At 42.7% G+C, this 26,625-nt stretch overlaps 1 protein-coding gene across 1 annotated transcript; it reads left to right on the forward strand.

Moving 5' to 3' along the window:
• Window positions 1-7,906: 7,906 nt before the first annotated feature.
• Window positions 7,907-25,962, forward strand: LOC110198105 (uncharacterized). Its single transcript, XM_078154615.1, is given in 7 exon segments — window positions 7,907-8,097; window positions 11,100-11,360; window positions 11,687-11,742; window positions 14,821-14,947; window positions 17,147-17,193; window positions 17,195-17,243; window positions 22,700-25,962. Coding segments are annotated over 6 exon segments (2,961 nt in total). The 5' UTR covers window positions 7,907-8,097; window positions 11,100-11,323; the 3' UTR covers window positions 25,345-25,962.
• The last annotated feature ends 663 nt before the right edge of the window (window positions 25,963-26,625 follow it).

Here is a 26,625-nt window from a genome sequence, read left to right on the forward strand (position 1 = left end):
CAGAGCGCCAATCTCAGTCTGCCTCAGTTTCCTCAGCGGCACCTGTCACTAGTGGATGCTCCTTGAATCTAGTAAATGCTGACAGATGATCTCTCAGAAGTGAAGCCTCCTCAACGGGTCAATACTTATTGTTCATAGTTCTTTTGTGGTTTTCAAAACCCTCCCCTGCTCAGACCCTGTTTTGTAGCAAAAAGAATAGCCCTACCCCCAACCTGAACTGCTTGCCCTTGCAAAACTCCCCTCCTTTTCTTGTCTCTGGGCAAACTTGTGTACTAGATTTCCATGAATAGATTGTGCCCCCTGAAAGCCCAGCCAATGGGATAAGGGGAGCTCCAGTTAGGGCATAAATAAGCCTTGATTTCTGCAACTGATCCGTACTCTCCTGGCAGGCAATGGCAACTAGGGGCAGTACCCTTTCTCGTGAGAAAGCAATAAACTCCTTTCTGCTTTCAACGTAGCTAAGTCTTTGGTTTTTTTATTTTGAGTTAGTGGTCTCTGTCCCACACAATTGGAATCGTCTCAGAGTCTAAGAAGTGTGGGGGAAGCGGAGCTGGACCAGGGTGTGCTGAGAAAACCAAGGGAGCTGGGGTTTGGCCATAACTGACTGCTCCCCCCAGGACCCTCCCAAGGGAAGCAGAACGTGCTTCCGCCCCTGGTCACAGTCCAATCACCCCACCAGTCCCGGTGGTGGAGCTGCACTGGTCCAGCCCTTCTGGAGAACAGCTTGGGATGGGCTGGGGGGAGGGAGGAACCCTGTTTGGTAACATCTCCTTGGACTAATCACTCTACCACCTGGTGGCCTAGTATTAGAAAGTCCCCAGCCCCCACTGAAGAAGAAGTGAAATAGGACAAACTGTTCCTGGACATCAGCCTCATCCACTGATGTAACAACTATTTGTCCTTGTAGAAGAGACTGTAGTTTTGTCTAAAAGGACTTCTTTCAAAATTGTAAAAATGATTTGTATGCTTTGCAATTATCTCTGGTCCTTGAATGGGGAAGACTTTCTTATAATAACTTCTGCCAGTTGCATTCCAAACACTCCCCTTTTTTCCCTTGGGTGATTCTCCTCTTTCTTCATGCTACTCCGTCTGTTGTGGTTATTCTATCCTGAGTTGCTGGGAAATGTTGCTGATTGGCTGTGTGTACTCTAGAGGGCCCTGAACAGTTACAAAAACAAAAACAAATCCTTACCCTAGAAAGCTGAAAGCTGCTAGACAATGAGCAGACTTCCTTAGCATGCTACTAAGTCTCTTCCATTTTACCGTCTTTGACCCACAGTCATTGGACACCCAATGATGGGTGTACCTCTCCCAATAGTTTCCATTCTTCTTGGTCAAGAGAATTCCCAGACAGGAGCTATACCCCAAAAGTTTTTAATTCTGCATATTCTTTGATTGAGTGATACCACTACTAAGTTTTCCTAGAGAAATCATAGAAAGAGGAAAAGGAACCCATATGTACAAATAGATTTAGTGCAGCATGAGGCTCTTGATTTTTGCAGTGGCAAAGAATTGGAAGCTGAGGGGGTGCCCATAAGTTGAGGAATGCCTGAGTAGTTAATGGCATATGGTATACCAGCTGCCTTTCACAGAGGAGGCAAGCCAGCCTCACTAAAAAATCAGGGCAACCCAAGCAAGAAACAGGAGGCAGCATTGCCACACAGGTCAAAACCGCCATCACCACCTCGACCAAAATCTTTCCTAGACTTACTGAAGACAGCCTCAGACTGTAAATCCAATAGCTTTGGGAAGAACAATGCTTCCAGCCTGGTACCCACAGCCATCATGCTATCAAGCAACCAGAACTTTGTCGACAAGTGCTCCTGCTAGCCACATTTATTGAAGACACAGAAAAGAAAGTTTTGTCGCCAAAGTTCTCGGCATTTTCAAACAGTTCAATATCTGAAGGTAATAGGATGTTATCAGTGGACATTAAAGAAAAGGCATGACCATCTGCTTTGCCACTAGACCCCTAACAGGGATGGGGAGCCTATGGCCTTGAGACCACAAGGGTGCTTTTAACGGAGTCCAAGTTTTACAGAAAAAAATCCTTTTATTAAGGGGATTTGTTCTGTGAAGTTTGGATTCAGTCAAAGGGCCACACTTGAGGACCTAGAGGGCCACGTATAGCCTTAAGGCCACAAGTTCCCCAACCCTGCCCTAGAACCATGAGATCTTTCCATCTGACTTGAAGCTGAAGCCTTCCATATGTGAAAGCCAGGACTGCCTTACTTTTTATATCTTCAGCACTTAGCATAGTGCTTTGCAAATAGTAAGTGACAATAAATGGGGTTTTTTGATAACAAATTTATGTGATGGAATACTATTGTACTGTAAGGAATGATGAAAGGGGTGGTTTCAGAGAAACCTGAAGACTTGTATGAACTGATGCAAAGTGAAGTGAGTGGCGCCAAGAGGGCAATTTATACAGTAAGAATAACATTGTAAGGACAAACAACTTTGAAAGACTTAGGAACCCTGATCACCACAATGACCAACAATGATTCCACAGAACTCATGATGAAACATGCTAGCTAGCTCCTAACAAAGGTGACAGACTCAGTGTGCAGATTAAGACTTTTTTTTTTCACATGACCAATATGGGAATTTGTTTTGCTTGATTATGCATATTTGTAACTTTTCAGTTGGGGGATGGGAGTTAGGTAGGAGCAAAAGAAGGAAGATACTCCTTGACTTGATATAATTTGAAAACAGGTGGGTCCTGAGGGGTTCAAAATAAAAAGTGCTTTAAAACTCTATGGATATGCACAAATATTTAAAGCTCTTTTTGAGGTGGCAAAAAACATCTCTAAAAACCGAAAAATGGACAAGTTATGGTATGTAAATGTGATGAAATACAATTATGCCATAAGAAATGATGGAGAGTGTACAGTGGGAACCAGAGCCTGGGAATATGACCTGTGATTCCACAGAAAATGTAAACACTTTGAGTAAATGTAAACAGCAAAAGAAGCTCCAACTATCCCATAAGAGAACTTGCACGTGACCTTGGGCCATCCCTGGCACTATGCCTTCTTTGTGCTGTTTCTGTGTAATACCTAGCCTGACCTAGGGTTGGTGCAAGGATTCATTTTACTTTGTCCTGCTGCCACCCAGGATGATCAGCTCCCTCAATTAATCCAATTTACCCCAATAAACCAAAACCTATTAATAACCAGGCTGGCATGGCCCTCTCTTTCTTTGGCATCTCAGTATCCTCTCAGAGGGCATGCCACCTTATAATTGATATAATCAGGGCAAAATAGAACCTTCCCCCTCATATTTGTAAAAAATGGGCAGGATACTGAAGAAATTAACTTGGGGAATGAGGTCTCCACAGGGGAAATCCCAGCCATCTCAAACCCCTGGGAGAGAGAGGTGGCATGTCTGCCAGGGGGCAATCTTAGGTTGGCCACCCATACCAAATGGATGTGGGAGAGGTGGCCCGAGCTGCAGGAGTACCAGGACACCTGGAAAATGCACATTGGCTTGTGCCTTGACAGGCTTAGCGAATCCTAAAGAATCAACTAAAAAACTTGTTAAAATAATTAACAACTTTAACAAAGCTATAAAATAAACACACATAAATCAGCAGCATTTCTATATATTACCAACAAAGTCCAGCAGCAAGAGATAGAGAAAATCGATTTAAAATAACTGTAGATAATATAAAATACTTTGGAGTTTGCCTACCAAGACAAACCCAGGAACTATATGAACACAATTACAAGATACTTTTCACCAAAAAAACAGATCTAAACAATTGGAAAAATATTAATTGCTCATGAGTAGGCAGAGCCAATATAATAAAAAGTGACAATTCTACCTAAATTAATCTACTTATTCAGTGCCATACCAATCAAACTACCAAAAATTATTTTATAGAGTTAGAAAAAATAATAAATTTCATCTGGAAGAAAAAAGTGGTCAAGACTATCAGGGAATCAATGAAAAAAAAAACTATAAAGGTGGCCTCGTCATACCAGATCTGAAGGTGTTTTATAAAGCGGCGATCATCAGAACAATCTAATACCATCTAAGAAATGGAGTGGTGGGTCAGTGGAATAGATCAGTTGTACAATATGTGGTCTGATGGATCATTAAGTCAGTAATCCATCATCAAGGGAAATGCCAGAAGCTACTTAGAAGAAGTGTGGTTCTGGATTGCAGGTGGAATGTCTGTATCTGGGGAAAAGATGGAGGAGTTGGCCTTTTCATGGCCAAAGGTAGGATTATCTTGACTCAGTTTCCATACTGTGTTCCTTTTGGACAGGAATTTTTCCCACATGGTTATCCTGAATCTGGCTATGAGGAGAAATTGCTACTGCAAGATGGGTTGTCAGCTGTGACTCTTACCTGAAATAAAACAGGGCTTAGGATGCTTTATCCTGGTATAAATGGTGACTCATTCTATGCCCTGAGGGTTAGGCCTAAAGGACCAATTTTGATATTGTTATAATTATATCCCTGGTTTTTTTTCCCCTTTTATAACCAATTTCTATAATCAGACCAAGTGGTCAGTAGAAGATCTGACCACAATGCATATCTGTGTTTTCAGTCTGAGTGTACAGTCATACCATATCCCAAACAACCAAGTAAATTAGCATTTGGGCTTGTCATCTGTCTAATAGCTGTGCAGTCATGTATAATATTAAGTCCCTAAAGTATCTCATTCTTTTAGAATGCTATGCAGATAATCAAAGGTTTTTTTTAAAAGTCTGTGAAACAAAGACATTAATCTATTACTTTTTGAGGTTAAAAGTAGAAACCTCTTCTTTTTTTATTTTAAGGAATAGAATTTCATTACAATTAGTCATCTTAGTGGAGAGGAATATTTGTGTAATATCTATTCCATTTGAATATGGCTAACAACTGAACAGGTTTTACCATAGGCAACTCATTTGATACACACTGTTCTCTGTATACAGTTGGGAATTAATTACTTGGTGTATCTACATAGCCCTTCCCAGGTCTTTTGTTACAATTGGAGTAAAGTCGGCCTCTTGTAAAAAAAATTCATTTGTGTAACCATTGAACCCTAGGGGTGGAAAGACTCTACCTACCAAGAGTGTTGATCCTATGTTTTCATATGTAGGGTTAGATTGTCAATAGCATCTGATCCTCCTAAGGGGAATTGGAATTGGTTGGAGTGGGAAATTTTGAGAAAGCAACAAGATCAGACAATCCTGTACATCAAATGTAAATGACTCTTATGGGGTATGTAAAATTTAAATTCTCTGAAGTTTCAAGTGAACTAATTTGATGCTTCTTTTATAACCCTATTGTTAATAAGATCAGAACCACAAAGTTTGAGCTGGTTTTCACCACACAAACTAGGTATTGGAGAAGCAAAATCTGAAAGCCTGCATAGAGATCTGTTTTGTAAAAGATTTTAGCAGGATCATCTAAGGAGTTTCTATAAGCAACTTGGAACCAGAGAAGCAAATCTATTAAAGATGAGACCTATCCCAGGATGCCTAAGAGATGTTCCAGAGACCAGGCAACTACATGGAGCATCTGAGGTCCAAGATGAAATTTGTTGACTAAATGAATATTAGGAATGGGTTACTAAAATACAAAAAGACTCGACGTTAGTTCATGTTGATCGTCATCACTGTGTGACTTCGGCTTTTTCTTTCACTGTATCTATATGCTGAGTTCTCTCTGTTATCTTGGTGTCATGTGAATTTTCCCTCTAAATTAGTCCATGAATTTAAATACTCTTACTATGGCTTGTAGTATGGTTAATCATTCTTGTTGTTCTTACATTGACCAGTCACGGAAAATTGTGACTGGTCTCTCATTAACAAAAAGGGAGAAATGGAGAAAAGCAAATGATTCTGATTCCATTTTGTAACTGATTCTATTCTGTATCACCCCTGTGAAAGTACCCCCAAGATCAGTATGTCTGTTTTCTACTAGTTACCTTCCCAAGCAGATTCATAGAGCAAGCCTGTTTGCTGAAGGGAGCCAATCAGGAGCCTGCAATGAGCCAAAGTCTTGCTTACTCCCAGAAGCTGGCTGACCTTGCTGAGCTGTGCATCTCAAACCAGCTTAAACCAGCCTGGCAGTCCACTATTCCTGCAAAACATCCTGCTTCAGTGTTCCACCTGTTCCTGGGGAAAACTGTCAATTCTTTACCCTAACCCCTCCCTGAACCTCAATTTTGTGGCTCTCGAGCATAAATTGCCCCTGCTTCTCCTAGGCTGGTTAGGGCTCTAGTACCCGATTGCCTCAACACTAGTTTCTGATTTTCCTTCTAATAAAACCTTTCAACTCAACTTGGACTCCTCCGTATTTGAGGGGTGGGCTTCACCCAGTTGACACCTGCAAGGTGTCATAAAATTGCCCAAACCATGGGCAATTCTTTGTCTCTGAACTTATTTCAGAAATTCAGCTGGACCGTAATAAATTAACTTTCAAAATCCAGTTCTCCCACTGATCACCATATGTCATTGACTCTTCCTTTGCCTCCCTAGGGATGGGATGGAAGAAAATGGTAAGAACTGTGGTCATTCTCTTCTTGGTCATGTTGTTTCCCTGCTTGTGCTTGTACTAGAGTTGTGGATTGTGCTTCCAATGCAGTTCATTGGTAGGCCCTTCTGCATCCTCCACATGAGCAAAACCAAAACCTGAGTGTACCACTCAGGGAAACTTGTGGAAGATACTATTGGGAAGAATGTATGAGCAGGTCATGAGAGGTGGCATGTACAATGGGAACCAGACCTGGAGTTGGTGCAGGGATCCATTTTACTTTGTCTTGATGCTGCCCACCCTGGCTTCTTCTAAGTTTTCCCAATTAACCCTAATAAAACCTATTAATAACCAAGGTGGCATGGGCCTACAATTAGCATAACCAGGGCAGAACAGAACCTGCCCCTTACAGGGAGACATGGTTTCAGAGAAACCTGAGAAGACCTGTATGAACAGATGCAGACTGAAGTGAACAGGAGAACAATTTATAGTGATGGCAACATGGTAAAGACAAAAACCTTGAAAGATGTGGGGCCTCTGACAGTGTAATCACCAACCACTACTCCAGAAGACTAGTGAGGTTAACGTGCTACCCACCTGCAAGCAGAGAGGTGAAGGCTTCAGAGTGCAGACCAAGGGACATCCTTTTGTGTACACGGTCGATCCGGAAAGTTTATTCCTTGACTCCACACGTTTCTAACAATGGTTTTGCTTTCCTTTTGTTCTCAATAGGGGATGGGGTGGGAGGGAGAGACGGCAGGTTCTTGCTGTTTTTTAAAAATAAAATATGATCTTAAAAAGAGGCTGTGTTCAGTGGTACTGGAAGTGATACTTTCCTGTTCGATGAAGTGAGTGATCCCCTAGGGCACAGGTGTCAAACAAGTAAAGCAGATTAAAATGTAATGGGGAGACATTTAACAAAATAAATAAAAACACACTAAAACTAGACACCATTACATTTTCAAACTAAGTCAATGGCTCCCGATATTTGAGTTTGACTCTACCGGTCTAGACAATGAGCCTTTGTGAAGAAGATCTGGGGGTCCTAACGTTTGCATCAAAAGAGACCCAGTACATGGGTGTCCAGTCCCCAGCCTTGGTCAAACTCTGGGCACATAGAATGACCCCGGGTCAAAAGGTCATAGACCCGGAAGGGTTGGCAGGGGTCATTTTACGGATGAGGAGATTGAAGACCACGTAGGCGAGGAGATCAGAATTATTTTCGTTTCTTTTAAAGTAAAGCCAGGACAAAATGATGTAAGTGAAAACGTCAGCGGGTGCAGGCCAGCCCAGGACAAAGCCTCACCCAGTTCGCAGACTCAAGCTTCGGAAAGGAGGGCCGCAATACCTTCTGGGGAATGGAGTCTGGGACCAGGGTGCGCCGAGCCCTCCTGCTTCCGGACTACATTTCCCAGAATGCACCTCTAGTCCATGCTGCGTTTTGGCTCACTTGGTCTTCTAGTCTGCGCAATGTCGCAGAGCGTGATGCATTGTGGGAATGATTGTTCTGGACTGCATGGTGGGAGGCCGCAGTCTCTGGAGCGAGACTTTACCTCCGCCTTGTCTCGCCACAGCGCCCGCTCCGTCCTCCTCTGCCCCTGAAGTGGGCGCTCGAACTGAGAGGTGAGTGAGCCGGGAGGAAGTGCGCACGCGCGGCCCGCTCTGCTCTCCCCTTCCCCCATTCTTGCTACGAGGGCTCGAGGTGGCAACCCGAGCCTGTGCGCACGCGCGGCTCACTCTGCTCCCCCACCCATCCCCTTCTGCAGGCGCCTGGGGTGCAGATAGGGAGTCAGTGTGCGCACGCGCGGACCCAGCATTCCTCCCTCCCCCTTGCCTGTGAGCACCTGTGCATAGGATCCCCACCTGACTGCAGGCATTGGCCAGTCACGTATAAGTAGCCCCGCCCCCCTCTTCCTCCCAGGTTCTCCTGGAGCGAGGCAGGCCGGAGTCCGGGTGGTGCCGGCAGCGGCGGCGGCGCTTTAGATAACGATAAAGAATTGAATTAGTGCAGGCTCTGCGCCCAGCCGCCTGCCCTCCTGGATCTTACACCCCAGCAGGGAGCACAGACGAATAAAGGGGCCTCGTCGATCCCTGGGCCCTGGCAGGGTCAGGCAGGGCTGACCCGCGGCCGGAATCCAGGGTACGGCCCAGGAGGTGACGGTCAGAATGGAGGCCGCAGAGGGGAGCAGGCCAGGGAGTGGACGTCCCACCGGCCACGGGTCCTTGAGCTCCACTTGAGTAGGAGAGTTCATTTGCAAAAATATTTTTTAGCCGAGAAAGTAAGATTCAGAGGGATTATTTGATTAAAATACTTAATTTGTTAATTTTGAAAGAAATCGAGGTTAGTTAAGTTTTGCTTTCTGTAGTCTGATAACTAAAAATCAGGTCCCTCATGACTGTGAATTCAATTAATATTTGCCTTAAAAAAAAGATATCCTCAGTGCACATCCTTGTGCGGACCAAATTGTCCAATCTACGAGAAGAACCACCGAGGCAGCGCTCTGAGCCAGTATTAAAGATCCGTGGCCACCCCGATGAAGTGGACTTCATCTTCCTCACAATCTGAGATGCCCCCTTACTGCAGGCCCTTAGTTTTATTGTGCTTGATAGCCAGAGACGCAGAAGGGGCAAAGTAAAATAGAATTTCACTGGATGATAGACCTTGATTTTGACTCCAGAGGGGCCAGAAATGGTGCATCAACGTGGGTGGTCACCGGACAGGCAAGGCACAGGTCATCTCTGATGACTAAGTGGTCATGCTTCCTCATGTTGGGCAAGAGAGGGTAGTCTGGAAACAAAAAAATAAGTTGGGGGACTTTACATATCACATCAAGATGATGAGGATGGGATCTGAGCCCCTAAAAGGAAAAGACCATGTCTTTCGGATCTGGACCCCAAAAAGGGAAATCCTTTGACTGTCCCAAATCCCTGGCGTTGGCCTGAGGCTGTGGTCCACTCAACTGGCCTTTCATGGTGGCTATGCCCAATCTCCCAATTCTCTTACCTCCCAGTTGACCCTGGCCACTTCCCACCCTTAATCCTCTCTAGACTCCATTCTCCCTTGGCCATTCCTGCATGGTCCTGTTCCCTGATGTTCTGTTCACCCCAGTTTCCTGGCCACTCCCATCCAGATCCACCTTACACCCCTCCTCCAGTCACCCCAAACTAGTTGGCCACTAGATCCCTCTCACAGTCTTTCTATATAAGGTCCATCTTGTCTTCATTAAAATGCTCAGATTCTTAAGCTCTGGCCCATTTGCATTAGTGATACAAATGCTTAGATTCCTTAAGAGTCTGGCCAATATGACAGATGTTCTATTAAACCTTGTCTTTGGCTGAAAGAAGGCTTGGGTCGAATTCTTTGAAGCAGGACCCGTGGGTCATGATTTTGGGCTCCCAGCACCTCTAAACCTCAACAAAGACTGTGCAGGGAATAGTACTCAGTCCCCAAAAGGGTGGGGGTCCTCTAGTTAGCATACTTGTGGTTAGGCAAGTGAACTTTATAACAATTGTGAACTTTATTTATAACAAGTTAATGAACAGTGAATTTACAGCTTGTAGTTAAAGTTTGGGACCTAATATAAGAAAGAATCTATCTAACCTTATATAATTATTCCTGTATCTAAAAATGTGTAAAACATGTTGATATATGTAATTCCTAAACTTGTGTAGATGACTGACTAAATATATGTTAGTGCATAAGTATACTGCTAATAATTGCTAACAATGACTGTCCCTAAGGAATCACACTAAGCTACTAGTGTAGATCGAAGATAAGTTTGGGTCTCAATGAGTCATTTCCCTCATCCTAGTGAAGTGTGTTTTATAAGTCTTTGTGTCTCTGTCTGGACTTCTGTGCGTGGGAAGATGCATGGCGACATCCAAAAAAGTGATCACCAATTGGCCAGTGTTGTGGTATTTACTGACCCCCGTGCTAGGTCCTAAGGCCTTCCTTGTTTCTCCTACAGTGTCAGCTACGAGGGGCTTTTTAAATATGATATTTCTCGATTGAATGAAATTCATTCCTCACTTTTGTGTCCAAGATCTGTGATTATCTCACAAGGCACTGAATGACAACGTGTGGAATACGTGTTTGTGGACATTCTGGTGTCTGTGTATGTGACCTACATACACGTTAAGGAGATGAATGTTTAAGCATGGCAGGCATGGTGTGTTGGGAGCCTGTGCGTGCTTTGAGGGTCTTAGTGTGAGTTTAAAAGTTTGGACATATTTGGGGAAAGGGGAACTAATCTTACTAGCCCCACACCCAAGTGCGCACTGCTCCTGGCTTTTTGCCGTGGCCGCAGTAGGTCATCATCACATGATTGTTGACCCCTGCCTTAGATCATATTTCTCCATCCATGTGAGGCAGTCAGGGTTTCTTCTGTTTGAAGTATTGCACACAGTCTGCATGTCAGGGCCTCTGGATGGCTCAGAGAACCCTGTGTGATTGTGACTCCTTGCTCCCTCCTGCTATCTCCATCTTTTTTTCTGGCTCAGCTAGTGTCTGGTAGAGTCCTCAGGCCCAGCCGGCAGCAGCAGAGGTGCAGGGTCCAGCTGGGGATGGGGATCTGAGTCCCAGCGTGAAGGGCCCATTTAAAGGGACCTTGTGTTTCTGCTCCCAGGCCTCAGTTTCCTGGAAGGTGAAGGGTGTAAAGGACATTTCCAATGTCCTGGATAAGCAGGCCCCCCAGGAGGCGACTCCTGCCCTGAGATCTTCCCCCACAGCTCGAAGGCAGTGCCGGAGGTGAAGGAGCAGCCCCTGGCACTGCCGATGGGGCAGTGACTCCGGGCAGAGAGGCATTGGAGTGAGGGCTGAGCAGGGAGAGCCCAGCCAGGACCAGCAACCATGGCGGAGTGGGCTCCAGGACCGGAGGAGACAGGAGGTGAGCATCTCAGAAGTGTTGGGGGAAGAGCCACCTGGCCAGTGTGGGAGGCAGGGAAGTAGCTGCCTCAGGGGACAGCTGTGAGAAAAAGGTTTATGTATTTATTTTTCCATCAGTTTCTTTTAAGTCTTTCCCAATTTTAATTTGGCTCCGGCTTCACTGAGCTGTGCTGTGGGCTACGTGAGGCCCTTGTGTTTGACGCCTCTGATCCAGAGTATGGGATTGACAATGGAGAGGGGTTGGGGGTAAGGGAGTCTAGTGAGGGCTTTGATTCGGAGCTGTAAGGCAGGGTTCATCTCCTTCATGGCTTCTTTCTTCTTGTTCAGCTTGGCCTACACATGAGGAGGGAATGAATTCTGGGTTCCTGACATTGAGGATTCAGGTGAGTTTGAATGTACTCTTTCTTCCTGTGTACCATGTTGTGCCATATAGCTTCCCAGTGGAACATTTCTTTCCATAATCTTCAGTATTCCCAGTTCACTATGTCCCAGGATTTGAATGATGCAGGTCTGGAATATTCTGTTCAATTTGCTACCCAATTTTTTGGCAGTGCCATTGATACCCAGGAGAGTGCTAAGGTTATAGAAGATTACTTGGTTGATATGACAACAAAAATAATTTTTGGATGAGCTCCTGATTATTATTTTTAAATTAGTTTATTTTTAGTTTTCAACATTCACTTCTATAAGATTTTGAGTTTTAAATTTTCTCTGACACCTTCCCCTCCCCCTTCCCCAAGATGGTGCACAATCTGATATAGGCTCTACATATACATTATTATTAAACATATTTTCACATTAATCATGTTGTAAAGAAGAATTAGAACCACAAGAAAGAAGAAACAAAACAAAAAAAGAGAGAGAGCAAATAGTGTGCTTCGATCTGCATTCAAACTCCATAGTTCTTTCTTTGGATGTAGATAGCATTTTCCATCTTGAGTCTTTTGGAGTTGTCCTAGATCCTTGTATTGCTGAGAAGAGCTAAGTATCAAAGTCAGTCATCACACAGTGTGGCTGTTACTGTGTACAGTGTTCTCCTGGTTCTGCTCACTTGACTCAGCATCAGTCCATACAAGTCTTTCCAGGTTTTTCTGAAGTCTGCCTGCTCATCATTTCTTATAGCACAATAGTATTCCATTACATTCATATGCCACAACTTGCTCAGCCATTCCCCAGTTGATGGGCATCCCCTCAATTTCTAATTCTTTGCCACCACAGAGAGAGCTGCTATAAATATTTTTGTACACGTGGGTCTTTTTCTCATTTTTATGATTTCTTTGAGATACCGCACTAGAAGTGGTATTGCTGGGTCAAAGGGTATGCACATTTTTATAGCCCTCTGGGCACAGTTCCAAATTGCTCTCCAGAATGGTTGGATCAGTTCACAACTCCACCAGCAAGTCATTAGTGTTCCAGTTTTCCCACATCTTCTCCAGCATTTATCATTTTCCTGTTGTGTCATGTTAGCCAGTCTGATAGGTGTGATGCTCCTGATTATTTTTATCAAGCAAAGTTTCAAAGGAGACTGTGTTTGCTACTATCATGGAAATTCTTCTGCCCAGGGCTATCATAAAAAGGCTTATCTGCAGGAGGTTTTCCAAATACTTTTTTTTTTGGTGAGTCTATCATTGATACAGTTTCCTTCAGACGGTACACATTAGAGAACCTTCTGAAAGAGAAATACAACCCTCAGTAGAGTTTGGCCTAACCATCATCAAAGGAAAAACCAAGGTGGGGAAGAAGGCCTGTTACTCAGACTATGATAGCCAGTTGTATGGACTGGTCATAGAGCTGGTCTATAAGCTCATCTAATTTGTTCAGAACTGGACCCAAAACACCTGGTGGAGGTGAATGGGCTGAATTGGGAAATTATGTAGTTCTGTGAATGACACAGGATTTTGCTTGAAACAAAAGCATTAGTGTTTCTGGTAGTAAAGCAAAGAATAGCACTAACTCTGAAGAATTCCTATTTGGGTCCAACTGAAGGGCATCAGAAGGTCATGGGTTGGGGGTCAGTAGGTCAATAGGGGGTCTGTTGCCAGTCAAAAACGACATGGCAGAAGCAGCACAAAAAGTCATCAACAGAAAAAATCTGACCAGACGACAACATGGGCTGGTGATGGGCTGGGGAATGAAGGCCGAGGGAGGAGAGCCTGTGGCGTCCTGATTGGCCTCCTTCTGGAGGCTTTCCTGGGAGGAGGGGCACAATGGCCAAGCATGCTAAGAAGGCTTGGATGGATTAACAACCTTTACAATTGGATCATGAACAAACAAAGCACCTACTAAGTGCTCATCACTGTGCTTAGCTGGGATACAGAGGTATAAGACAGGCCCTGCTTTCAAGGAGCTCACAGCTCACATGGGGGAGACAGCATCTGTGAAGTCAGATAGACCCCACGGTTGTTTTTTTTCCCTTTGACTGGGCAGTGGGATTAAGTGACTTGCCCAGGCTCACACAGCTAGTAAGTGTTATGTGTGTGAGGCCGGATTTGAACTCAGGTCCTCCTGAATCCAGGGCCGGTGCTCCATCCACTGCGCCACCTAGCTGTCCCAACCCCATGGTTCTTAAGGTGTGGCAGCAAAGCCCAATGGTAGGGCCTCTTCTTTAATGTCATTTCCATTAGTGAAATCAAATCAGCTTCCGATTTTGAGCCTTTTGTCAGTACCTGAGACTCACAGGGACTAGACCTTGCTTTTCTGGGTCTTCAGTTGCTGTGGCCCCAGCCCCTGCAGGAACAGTGGCCAGACTACATCTCCACAGGGGCTGCTTTCCAGGATGATGGTTGGGGACGCTGGGATAGAAGCATTGCCATCCGCAAGGCAATTCCCAGGGGTTCAGGGTTCTGCGCAGTCTCCTCAGGCTCTGAGGGGAGATGGCGGTCAAGGTGATGGTCATGGTTTGTGCGCTGATCACGAAGGTCAGAGTACCATTGAAATCTGGAGAAAAGCTCTCCCTTGAAACTTTGCTCAGTTCTCTGTACATTATCTGTAGTTAATTAATATTATCATAACGTGAGAAGCAGAATTTTGTTCCAGATCTCCACAGGACAAGGGAGACAGTAACCTTAGAGTCCAGCAGACTGCTATTAGTGCTTAGACCTGGGGAGAACTCTTAGCCTTTCCTGGGCTAAGGGTTGCTTCCCTTCTAAGTCTGGACAGAATAAGTTGATTAGTAATGGAGAACAATTGTTATAATGCTAGAAATTGTATTTGGAGCATGATTGCCAATATTCCTATCGAGTGTTGAATAGAGGTTGATTCTGTGCTTTGGTTTGGGGCTTTAGGAGCAAAATGATTGCTTTTCTTGGGCCACCTGGAGAGAGATTTTTGTCAAGATGAACTTGAGCGCTCCAGGGAAACTATGTATGTGCTGCTGAGTGTAGTACAAACTGAGGCATGTAAGGAATCAGGAAATATTTGGAAGAATCATCTTTGGTTCAGCAGGAATGTGTTTGACTCAGGAATCAGTGACCTTCAGGGACGTGGCCGTGGACTTCACCGGGGAGGAGTGGAGCTGCCTGGATGCTGCCCAGAGGGCCCTCTACAGGGACGTGGTGTGGGAGACCTACGAGAGCCTGGTCTTTCTGGGTAAGCACGACTGTCTTTGTGACTCAGAATCCATCCACGAGGGTATTTGCATTTTCCTTGATGCAGGTCGTGAGAGGTCTCAACGGCTCAGCTGAGGGTTGCCTTATTGTGCAAGAATATGTAATATTGTTATGTGGGAAGAGTCCCAGATCTTTTATGTCCACAGATAGTGTTTCTGTTCTGTAGATCCAGGTGAAATTGTACAGATGGAAATCCCAAAGTTCCCTTTTGTGCTGGCTGTCAGGCTATAGCTTCCCTACTTCATGGACTCTTAGGTCGATGATTCTTGCTAAATCACCAGGAGAATAATGAGGCTGCTTCCTCCAGGAAGTCTTCCCTCCCCTCCTCTCCTGGGAGCACTTTTCCTAGAGCTTTGCTTTGCATGGTTTTCACTCTCCCCATGAGGCAAACAGGGACCATGTTTTAGCTGAACTCGGTGTCTCTCCCATCACATCCTTTGTCTATGTTGTTCAGTTGTTCAGTCCGACTCTTTCTGACCCCATGGACTTTGTCCATTCATGGGGTTTTCTTGGCAAAGATATTGGAGTGCTTTGCCATTTCTCTCTCCAGTGTGTCCCCCTTTTATAGATGAGGAAATGAGGCAGACAGGTTAAGTGAGTTGCCCAGGGTCACACAACTCGTAAGTGTCTGAGACTGGATTTGAACTCACGTCTTCCTGACTCCAGGCCTGGTGCTCTGTCCACTGCACTGCCTAGCTGCCCCTCTTCTGTCTATATTAAGCAGTAAAGAACTTGTAGATTAATATTTTTGACAATCTCAAGTTGGATGAAAGTTCATAGGCCAGACCACATAATCTTGTGGCTCAGGGAGCTCCAGGGGATTCTGTGGTACCTAAAGCCTTTTCCAACCTAACTCCAAACATCCTTTCCATGCTTATTACGCATTCTTCCTACTTCGGCCACTCTAGGGTCCAGTTGGTCAGTAAACATTTATGAAGCACCTACTGTGTACCTGGCTTCCTTCCTGTCCTCCCACAGGACACTCCACCTTCTCTCTCTCCATACCTTTGTGTGACCTCCTCAGTGAAGCCCGTCCTCATCCCCACTGCTGCCAATGCCTCGGTCCCAAAATTACCTCGTTTTCCTTTCAACATTTTTTTTACTCATAGACGTATATGTTGTTTTCCTCCATTGGCATTAATGCTTGTGGTCTTGTCTTGTCGGCATTGCCTGTTCCAGTGCTTGGTGCATAATAGATGCTTATCGAGCACCTGACAATTGATTGTGTCCCTAAATCTCAGCTGAGATCTGTGAAAAAGTCTTAATTTCTCAGCAGAGTGTGGCCCCATGAACTGGTTTTCTTTCTGAGGCTAGTTTGGATCTGTGACTCGTCCTTGGGTGGGTCACAGCTCTGTAAGGTCTCTCCGGTGATGCAGATTGTACACCATCCAGGCTTGACCACGCCCTCCCATATGCTTGCTGTGTGGGTCCCCTCCCAACGTGCTGGAGGCCACCCTCCCTTTCCTTGACATTATGAGTAGATACTTGGTCTGTCATCTGGAGCCCTCAGTGCATGAGTGGTCCTTCTTATCATGCATTTCCTTGGGACGTGCTTTATTCCTGGTTTGTGACTTCCTCGCTGGCCGTGTGCACAGCTTGTTCTGACCCTCCATTGATTAGCCTCTTCGTTGCCCTCCATGCGATATCCACGTTTAGTTCTTTCCACCTGGTACTCCAGTGCTGGTTCGTATTAAAAAGAATGAGTCCACCGTGGGGGCCATAAAAAGAACTTGGCAATTTCCCCAAGGCAATCCTGCTTCCTCCACAGATGTTCACAACTGTGGTAGTGGATAGTGGGGTCCTCCCTCACTGGATAACATGGTGCTGAATGCATCAAGCCCTAAAATGTCTAGAGCACTCTGGACAAGCTTGACAAGCACTCTAAAAGGTTTGGTCTCTGCATCCACAGAGGGAAAAACAAGTGGATAAAGGATGACATGCATTTGGATGGCAACCTGCAGGGCTTGTCCACCCCGTGGACAGTACAGGTGGACAAGTTCTTGGACCTGGCCTTGTGACTCATCTTTGTCCCTGAGAATACACAACAAAAGTGTACGCTCCAAAAAGCCTTTGTGCCACTCATTGGGCTTTCTTCGCTGCCTGCTTCTCCATGAAGAGAATCGAATTCCCAGACACTTTGCAGTCCCCATCAGTTTCTCATTTGCCTCCCGCTGTTTAGGAATTCCTGTTTGTCCACTGGACGTGATCTTCCTGTTGGCGGGGAGGAGAAGCACCAGGGAGGTCCAAGGGAGAAGTTCACAGAGGCCTTTGTCCAGGTGAGTCACTGAAAGCAGCCTCCGCCTTGATCCATTCTGTGGTCCTGCTCTTTTTTTTTTAAATTTATTTATTTTGATTTATCAACAATCACTTCCATATGCTTTTGAATTTAAAATTTTTCTCCCCCTCCCTCCCCACCACCCTCTCCAAGACGGCACACAATCTGATATAGGCTATACATATGCATTCCTATTAAACATATTTTCACATTAGTGATGTTGTAAGGAAGAATTAGAACCAATAGGAGGAACCACCAGAAAGAGGAAACGAAACACAACAGAAGGAAAAAAAAGCAAATAGCGTGCTTTGATCTGCGTTCAAACTCCATAGTTCTTTCTTTGGATGTGGAGAGCATTTTCCATCATGAGGCCTTTGGAGATGTCTTGGATGCTTGTATCGTTGAGAAGGGTTAAGTCTATCGATATTCGTCATCGCACAGCGTGTCTGTTACAGTGTATACCATTCTCCTGGTTCTGCTCACTTCACTCAGCATCAGTCCATGCCAGTCTTTCCAGGTGTTTCTGAAGTCTGCCTGCTCATCATTTCCTATATCACAACAGTATTCCATTACATTCATATACCACAGCTTGTTCCGCCGTTCCCCGGTTGATCCGCATCCTCTCCATTTCCAGTGCTTTGCCACTGTGGTCTCACTCTTGCAGTGGTGTCACTGAGTCCCACAGTGTGACTGGTGGGTCTTTCTCTTATTATTCACGGCTTTCTCGCTTTCCGAAAAAGCCTGCTCCGTTTTGTAGTTCTACCAGTTGGATAACATCATGCCTACATCTCCACAGTCCCGCTGGCATCACGTTCTGTAGTTCTGTGAATTTAGGAGATTTCATGCTGTGTTTTTGGGATGTTTTCTATAATTTTGAATTTTCATGATTATTGGAGCATTTGAACAGTCTTCTTGTGGCTGTTGCCAATTTGTGTTCTTTTCAAAGTGTTTTTGAAATCTTTGCTCACATCTTGTTTTTCCTCACCTTCATTTTTTCCTTTTGAATTTATTTTCTATTCTGAATTTCACAAATACCAATAAACACGAATGCACCCGTATGTAAAGAACAGAATATGAACCTATGACTCTCTGACATGTTCAGTTTTTTCTTTTTTAAAAAGTATGAAATAAATGCGGCACATTAGTTTCAGAACTCTTCTGCTTGTGTCTCCTGAACCTCCCTCCAGGCCCTTTGCATCCTTTTAATTCTTCATTAGCACAGTTTTTTTCTTTTACTCTGTTTTTGGGCATCACTGTCTCATACCGTGACCCTACCCTGTTATTCTTGCCCCACCCCTTCCAAAAAAAAATCTTTTTTTTTTAAATTTTAATTTAATTTTTTTTTTAGGCAATTGGGGTTAAGTGACTTGCCCAGGGTCACATAGCTAGTAAGTGTCAAGTGTTTGGTCTGAGGCCAGATTTGAACTCAGGTCCTCCTGACTTCAGGGCCGGTGACTGCGCCACCTAGCTGCCTCCAAAAAATCTCCCTTTTTTAGCACATAATTGTACTCAATTAAAACACATGGTGGTCCTGTCTGAAAATGTATATTCTGAACCTTTTACTTTACCTTCATTTTCTGTTTTTTAATACATTTGGCTTATTCTACGCTTAAATGCCAAAAAAAGAGAAAGCATTCCCATCTGCAAAGTAGAACACAAAAAGATGTTTGCATATAAAACTATAGATCTCTCCCTCACACAATTTGCTTTAACAATAACAATAACAATAAGATCTGTCATTTGTATAGCACTTCGTATGTGCTAGGCACTATGCTAAGTGCCTCATGATTATTATCACTCACAGTAACCCTGGGAGGTAGTTGTTATTATCATCTCCATTTTACAGATGAGGAAACTGAGGTAAACAGAGGTTAAACGACTTGCCCAGGGTCACACCGCTAGTAAGTGTCCACGGTCAGATTGGAACTCAGGTCTTCCTGATTCTGGACCCAGAGCTTTATCCACTGCACCACCTAGCTGCTTCTTAAAAGATATATTAAAAACATAATAAACTACAGAGTTATCTTTCTTGTGTTTTGACTCCTTTTGGACTTCTGTTCTCTTTTGTCCGTTTTCTTTTAGATGCTGTGGTGACCCCTATTGCTTTTTTCTTTGGCTACCACTACCACTGATCCCTTTTCCTGCTCTGAATGCAAAGAAGAAAACAAACAAATAAGTGTAGTGAGCCAAAACCAAGCTGCGCTGGCCACATCAGAAAATGTGCCTGAGCCAGTCACTTCCCTGTTAGTAGTGATCATCAGTCTGATGGAGTTGTGGTGGTCATTGCTTTGATCCGAGGTCTCACATCTTTGAGGTTTTATTTTTTACAACAGTGGTTCTTATTTTTTGTATCGTGGATCCCTTTGGTGGTCTAGTGAAGCCTATAAGCCCATACCCAATATAGTGTTTTTAAATGCATAAATATATAGGATTACAAAGGAAATCAATTATTTTGAAATACTTATCAAAATATTAAAAGAAGTCTTTCAAAGTTGTTTTCTTTACAATGTTGTTTCTGTGTAACATTTTCTCCTGGTTCCACTCACTTCACTATGCATTAGTTCATATATTCCATTCTAATTATATTGATTTTGTTTGTGTAAAACATTTTCTCTACTCCTTTATGGTTATGAACTCTTGCCCTGTCTGTAGGTGTAAGAGATATTTTTCTTTCCTTGTTCCCCTAATTTGTCTATGGTGTGAACTTTTAAATCTATGTTATGTATGCATTTGGAGGTTTTCTAGCTTTGTGGTGTGAGATGTTGATCTGTGCCTAATTTCCGTTAAACTACAGCCCTTTTCAGTTACATCTTTCAGTCAATGGCTGCTTTCAGCCTCTCACAATATGTTCCATTCATTTTTACAAACTGCAACGTCTGGACTGCTAGAAGTTTGAAAATGCTTGTAACCTTTATCCTACTTACTCCTTCCCATCCTCCAACGCCCACCCCCAACGAAACATAGTCTGATTTTTGTTTTTTTCTCTCTGCAGATGCACTATTTTTAATTGCATGTATGTTTCAATTTTCTATAATCAGTGTTTCCATGATTACTTTGTTTTCTTGAAAAGATAATAGCATATCACCTTTCCATTTTTGAGAAAGATTTATTTCTTTACATGTCACAGAATCACAGAAGTTCAGAGTTGAATGGAACCTTATTGGCTATCTAGTACAACCCATATCTGATAAGAATACCTTCTGCATCATAAGTGAGAAGTGACCATGCCACTTGTACTTGAGGACTTTCAGTGACAGGAAGCCCACTACTTCCTAAGGCGGATTGTTTCTCTTTGAGAAAGCTCTAATTATTATAAAGTGCATCAACCCAAATTTGCTTCTTAAATCTCCCAGTTCTGTCCTTTGGGATCAAGTATGATACCTCCTCCATATGAGATCTCTTCAAATGATTGGCCTGGGGCAAGAGCCTTAACCTCTCTGTATTTTGGAATTCCATACCTGGGAGGAAGGGGGAAGAGGGGAGGGAGCTTTCTCTAGGCCATATTCCCAGTGATTTCAGCTGACCCCTGAACGGGCCTCCAGAGCCATTCACCATTCCCGGTGCCCTCCTTTGGATGTTCTCCAGTTTATCAATAACCCTGTCATACTAAGAATAGAACACAGTCCTCCAGATATGTGTGACCCAAGCAAGGCTGAACTTTTGGGTTCTCTACTCTGACTCTCTTTTAACCTAAGATAATATTAGCTTTATTGGCTGCTATGTGTAAGTGCTTTACTTAAGTTGGGCCAGCTTCCATGTGGCTAAAATCACTGGACCTTTTTCAGATGAACTGCAATTTGAACATCCCTCCCATGTTTTACCTTTGCTGAGATGTTTCTGAATTGAAATATAGGACTTTATACTTATCACTGTTATATTTTTATGAGTTGCTAACCCATTGATTTACCCTTTTAGAATCTCTTTGGATACTAACTCATCTATTTGTTAGCTATCACTCCAAGCTTTGTATTATTTGCAAATTACACTGACTGTGAATGTGATTTCATTCACGTTACTGATAAATTTTTTAAATGAAGCCTGATTTCAGTAAAAATGGCCCTTTAATCTATGAAAATCGAAAATTGATAACCTGCTCTATTTTGTATTATTTTAATAAGACTTAGTCAGTTTATGAATTAATGATCAATCCACTATGTATTGGGTATTCCCCTCATTAGGTGAGTTTCAGCTCCCTTAAGCCTGTAACTTCAGTTTCCTATTGTGAAATTTGAAAATTGATAGTCCATGATTATTGATTGAAAATTATATCTAATCAGTGTAGCAAATTGATATTTGTGAATCAAATTCAGACTTGATTGTATAAGGCCTGTTTATAAATTTGTAAGAGTTTAACTCCTCTATTCCTGTGGACTAAAGTCCAGCCACAATGATTCAAATCTGTGCGCTCTTGCTGACCATGAAGGGAGATGAGTCAGTCAGGATGTTTGCCTACAATGGGACTTTCCAAAGGATGTTAGTCAGGGATGTTGGTCCACCTGGGGAGGAACTGATGTAAACAGCACCAACCAATCAGGAGTGCAGTATAACTGTAAATGCTATGAAAGAGTTGTTCTGAGTGTCAGGTATATCCTGGACTACTGAGGGGTTTTGGAACCAATTTATTGGTATTTGCTAGTCATACTAATAAGTTGTTCAGGCTTAGAACTTTGTACCTCAGTTTTTCCTTAACACAGATTTTTATTACGACAAATCTTTTAATTCTCAATATATCAAATTTTAGCCTTTGTAATTTAAATTTATAGAAAACTTTTTACAAATCGAGTTGAAATTTGCTATGTATTCCTCTCTTCTTGGCTGCTTTTGAAGTCATCTTGCCCTTACTTTATTGCAGATGGACAATAATGGATTTCTGTGATTTGAATTTGATATTCACTCTATTTGGTAGTCAGTAGATTTTCTGTTGAATCTGTCTTTTTTCAATATTTTTTTGAAATTAAAAATCACTAAACTATATTGGTTCTATTTTTTTGTTTTTAGCAATTTTGGAAGAGCCCATTAATTCTTAGGTTCACCAGAGATCTGTTAGTTTTATTTGTATAGATTCCAAGTTAAATAAATTTCTAATTGAAGAATTTTCTGAGCTAGTTTTTCTCATTGCTGTGTGGTTTTACACTCTTCTATTCTGCAGAAAATAATTTTGGTTTTTTCTGTGTTGTTTTTAATGACATCTAAAAGTGCTTTAATTTCTCTAAACTCTAATTCATTTAGTCCTGGGCACCTAGGTACATGTTACTGTCTCCTCTGTCCTTTGATTTCAGTTCCTTCAAGCTGTGGTTTTTTGTGTGTGTGGGTAGGGGGAGGGGTTTCCTGCTTGGTCCAGCTTGAGCACCATTCTCCTTAGTAGAGAATTAGAAACTAGAATGTGTTCTAAAGTAGATTCCTTTCCCCTGCCAAAGCTAACAATAACTAGTGACCTTTGTCTCTTATTTCTTTCAGATTACCTTCATGAGAACAGGTTTGAAAGCAAGGACTCAAGTCTGATGCAGGGCATTTGCATGGGAGCATCATTTGAGAAAAAGCTGCCAAAAGAGACACTAGTCGGGCATTCCAAGATGAGAGAAGCTAGGGAATGTGGTGTCAATGTGGAGAAACAGAAGTACAAGCAGGAGAGACAACCCAGACAAGTAACAGTTACTCCCAGAACAACTTTTAATAAAATGATCCTACCTCAGTGTTCCACATTTGGGAGAAATTTTAGTCTGAGATCAGTCTTGATTTCACTGTGCAGAGAGATGATGGGAAAATGTCTCCATCAATGTAAGACACATGGAATGAGCTTCCAGAATTATCCTGGTCTAATTCCACATAATAGACTTTCCATAGGGAAGAACCTTTCTAAGTATAACAAATTCAGGAAGCCCTTCAGTTACCACTCAGACCTAGTTAAATTTCATAGGATACATGCTGGAGGTAAGTTAGCATGTATTAAATACAATGAATATGAGAAAGCCCTCAGCTACAGACAGAGCCCAGCTAAACAAAGGATTCATATTAGAAAGAAATCCTTTGCATATAATGAATGTAAGAAAGACTTTACTTGGAAGGCAAATCTTATTTGCCACCAGAAAAGTCACACTGAAAAGAAACTCTTTGATTGTAATGAATGTGGAAAAGCCTTCAGCTGGAGGGATCACCTTGTCAGACACAAGGGAATTCATACTGCAGAGATACCTTTTTCATGTAATGAATGTGGGAAAGCCTTTAAGCATTGGTCAAATCTTTTTACCCATCAGAGAACTCATACAAGAAAGAAACCCTTCAATGAATGTGGAAAAGCCTTCAGTCAGAGAGAAATACTTAAAAACCATCAAAGAATTCATACAGGAGAGAAATGCTTTGCATGTAATGAATGTGGAAAAGCATTTAGGTACAATTCTAGCCTTATTACTTGTAAGAGGACTCATACTGGAGAGAAACCTTTTTTGTTTAATGAATATGGAAAATCCTTCAGTGATTCTGTAGTACTCAAAAGCCATCAGAGAACACATACTGGAGAGAAACCCTTTTCATGTGATGAATGTGGGAAGGCTTTCAGCCAGAGTGAAATACTCCAAAGCCCTCAGAGAAGTCATACCGGGGAAAAATCTTTTGCATGTAGTGAATGTGAGAAAGCCTTTAGGCATAGATCGAGCCTTACTATCCATCAAAGAACTTATATTGGGGAGAAACCCTTTGCATGTGATGAATGTGGGAAAGCCTTCAGTAAGAGTGAAGTACTCAAAAGCCACCAGAGAATTCATACAGGAGAGAAACCCTTTGCATGTAATGAGTGTGGAAAAGCATTTAGGTACAATTCCAGCCTTATTACCCATCAGAGAACGCATACTGGGGAGAAACCCTTTGAATGTAATGAATGTGGGAAATCCTTCAGTGAAAGTGTAGTACTCAAGAGGCATCAGAGAACTCACACTGGAGAGAAACCTTTTGCATGTAGTGAATGTGGAAAATCCTTTGGCGATAGTGTAGTACTCAAAAGCCATCAGAGAACTCATACTGGAGAGAAACCCTTTGAATGTAATGAATGTGGGAAAGCATTTAGCCAGAGGGGACATCTTATTACCCATCATAGAACTCACACTGGAGAGAAACCTTTTGCATGTAATGAATGTGGGAAAGGTTTCCGAAATAGGACAAACCTCATCACTCATCGGAGAACTCATACTGGGGAGAAACCTTTTGCTTGTAGTGAATGTGGGAAAGCTTTCAGCAGGAGGGAACATCTTACTAGACATCAAAGAACTCATACTGGAGAGAAACCCTTTGCATGTAATGAATGTGGGAAAGCGTTTAGGCACCGGTCACACCTTATTACTCACCAGAGAACTCATACTGGAGAGAAACCTTTTGTGTGTAATGAATGTGGGAAAACCTTCAGCCAGAGTGAAATACTCAAAAGCCATCAGAGAATTCATACTGGGGAAAAGCCTTTTGCATGTAGTGAATGTGGGAAAGCCTTTAGGCATAGGTCAAGCCTTATTATCCATCAAAGAACCTATGTTGGGGAGAAACCCTTTGCATGTGATGAATGTGGGAAAGCCTTCAGTGAAAGTGAGGTATTGAAAAGCCATCAGCGAATGCATACTGGAGAGAAACCCTTTGAATGCAATGAATGTGGGAAAGCCTTCCGCCATAGAGGACATCTTATTAATCATCAGAGAACCCATAGTGGAGAGAAACTCTTTGCATGTAGTGAATGTGGTAAAGCCTTCAGTGAAAATGAGTTACTCAAAATTCACCAGAGAAGTCATACTGGTGAGAAACCTTTTGAATGTAATGAATGTGGGAAAGGCTTCAGCAGGAGGGAACACCTTATTAACCACCAGAGAATTCACACTGGAGAGAAACCTTTTGCATGTCATGAATGTGGGAAGGGCTTCAGCCAAAGGGGGAATCTTATTACCCATCAGAGAACTCACACTAGAGAGAAACCCTTTGCATATAGTGAATGTGGGAAAGCTTACATTGAGAGTGTAGTTCTCAAAAACCATCAGAGAACTCATGCTGAAGAGAAGTCCTTTGAATATGATGAATGTAGGAAAGGTTTCAAGTATAGTACAAAACATTTCTTATCAGCAAACTGATGCTGGGGGAGAAACCCTTTCTGTACAATTAACATAAGAAAGTCTTATCAGCAAACTGATGCTGGGGGAGAAATCTTTTCTGTACAATTAACAAAAGAAAGTCTTCAGTGAGAATAAAGTACTCAAGTTATTAGAGAACTCTGTGCAGATAAGTCCTTTGTAATGAGTGTGTGGAAGCTTTCTGCAGAAGGAACCACATTATTATTAATCACAGAAGTCATTGGAGAGAAACCATTTACATTTCTATGAATTTGGGGAAGGCTTCAGTGAAGAGGGAAGTACTCAAAATCCATTAGAGAATGTATACTAGTGGGAAACCCTCAGTATAATGGATTTGGGACAAGTATCACTAAAGGGGATATCTGAAAATCTAATTAACCACCAGAGAACCCATACTGGAGAAAATTCTTTGTATGTAATTAATGTAGGAAAGCCTTTAACCAGCTCAGGAGTGGAACCTTTTGAATTGTATTTACCTGTCAGCAAATCTTATTTCCCATTTAAGAAATCATGCTAGAAACTTTTCAAATGTAATGAACATGAGGAAGTCTGTAGACAGACCTTATCAGAGAGATTGAAATATTTTGAAAATGTAATAAAATGAATAATTGCTAATAATCCCATGTTTTATGTGTCTTGGGGAGGGGGTCCTATAAAATAACTGAGAAATCTTTTTTGACCCTGTTGAAGTTAACATTTTACCAATGTCTCATTAAAGGGCACAGGTGGCATATTCATCAACTTTGCACATAAAACAAGGCTTAGTGGGATAGTTAATACACTGGATGCCAGAATGAGGAGGCAAAAGATTAGAGCATTTGGGCTGAATCTAATAAGATGAAATTTGATGGGGAAATAAGTAAAAAGTTGGGTGCTAGAGTATTAAGAAAACACTGAAAGAAGGTAGGAGATTAGACAGCAGTTGTGAAAAAAAAAGGTGGGAGTTTTGTGATCTACAAGCTCAGTATGAGCCATGGTTGTAAATTTTGTTGTTTAATTGGTCATATCTGAATGTGACCCCATTTGTGGTTTTATTGGCAAAGATACTGACATTGTTTGCCATTTTCTTCAGCTCATTTTACAGATGAGGAAACTGGGGTAAATAGTATTAAGTGGCTTGCCCAGGGTTACACAGCTAGTAAGTGTCTGAGGCCATATTAGAACTCAGGTCTTCTTGACTACCGGCTCAGCACACCATCCTGCCCCATGTTGTGGCCCTTGGATTGTAATATGGCAGCCAGAAAAAACCCAGGTGCAATCATGGCCTGCACTGAGGAGCAT

The sequence above is a fragment of the Phascolarctos cinereus genome, unplaced genomic scaffold (genome assembly GCF_003287225.1).
Source record: "Phascolarctos cinereus isolate Bilbo 61053 unplaced genomic scaffold, phaCin_HiC Scaffold_5;HRSCAF=322, whole genome shotgun sequence".
Lineage (NCBI taxonomy): Eukaryota > Metazoa > Chordata > Mammalia > Diprotodontia > Phascolarctidae > Phascolarctos > Phascolarctos cinereus.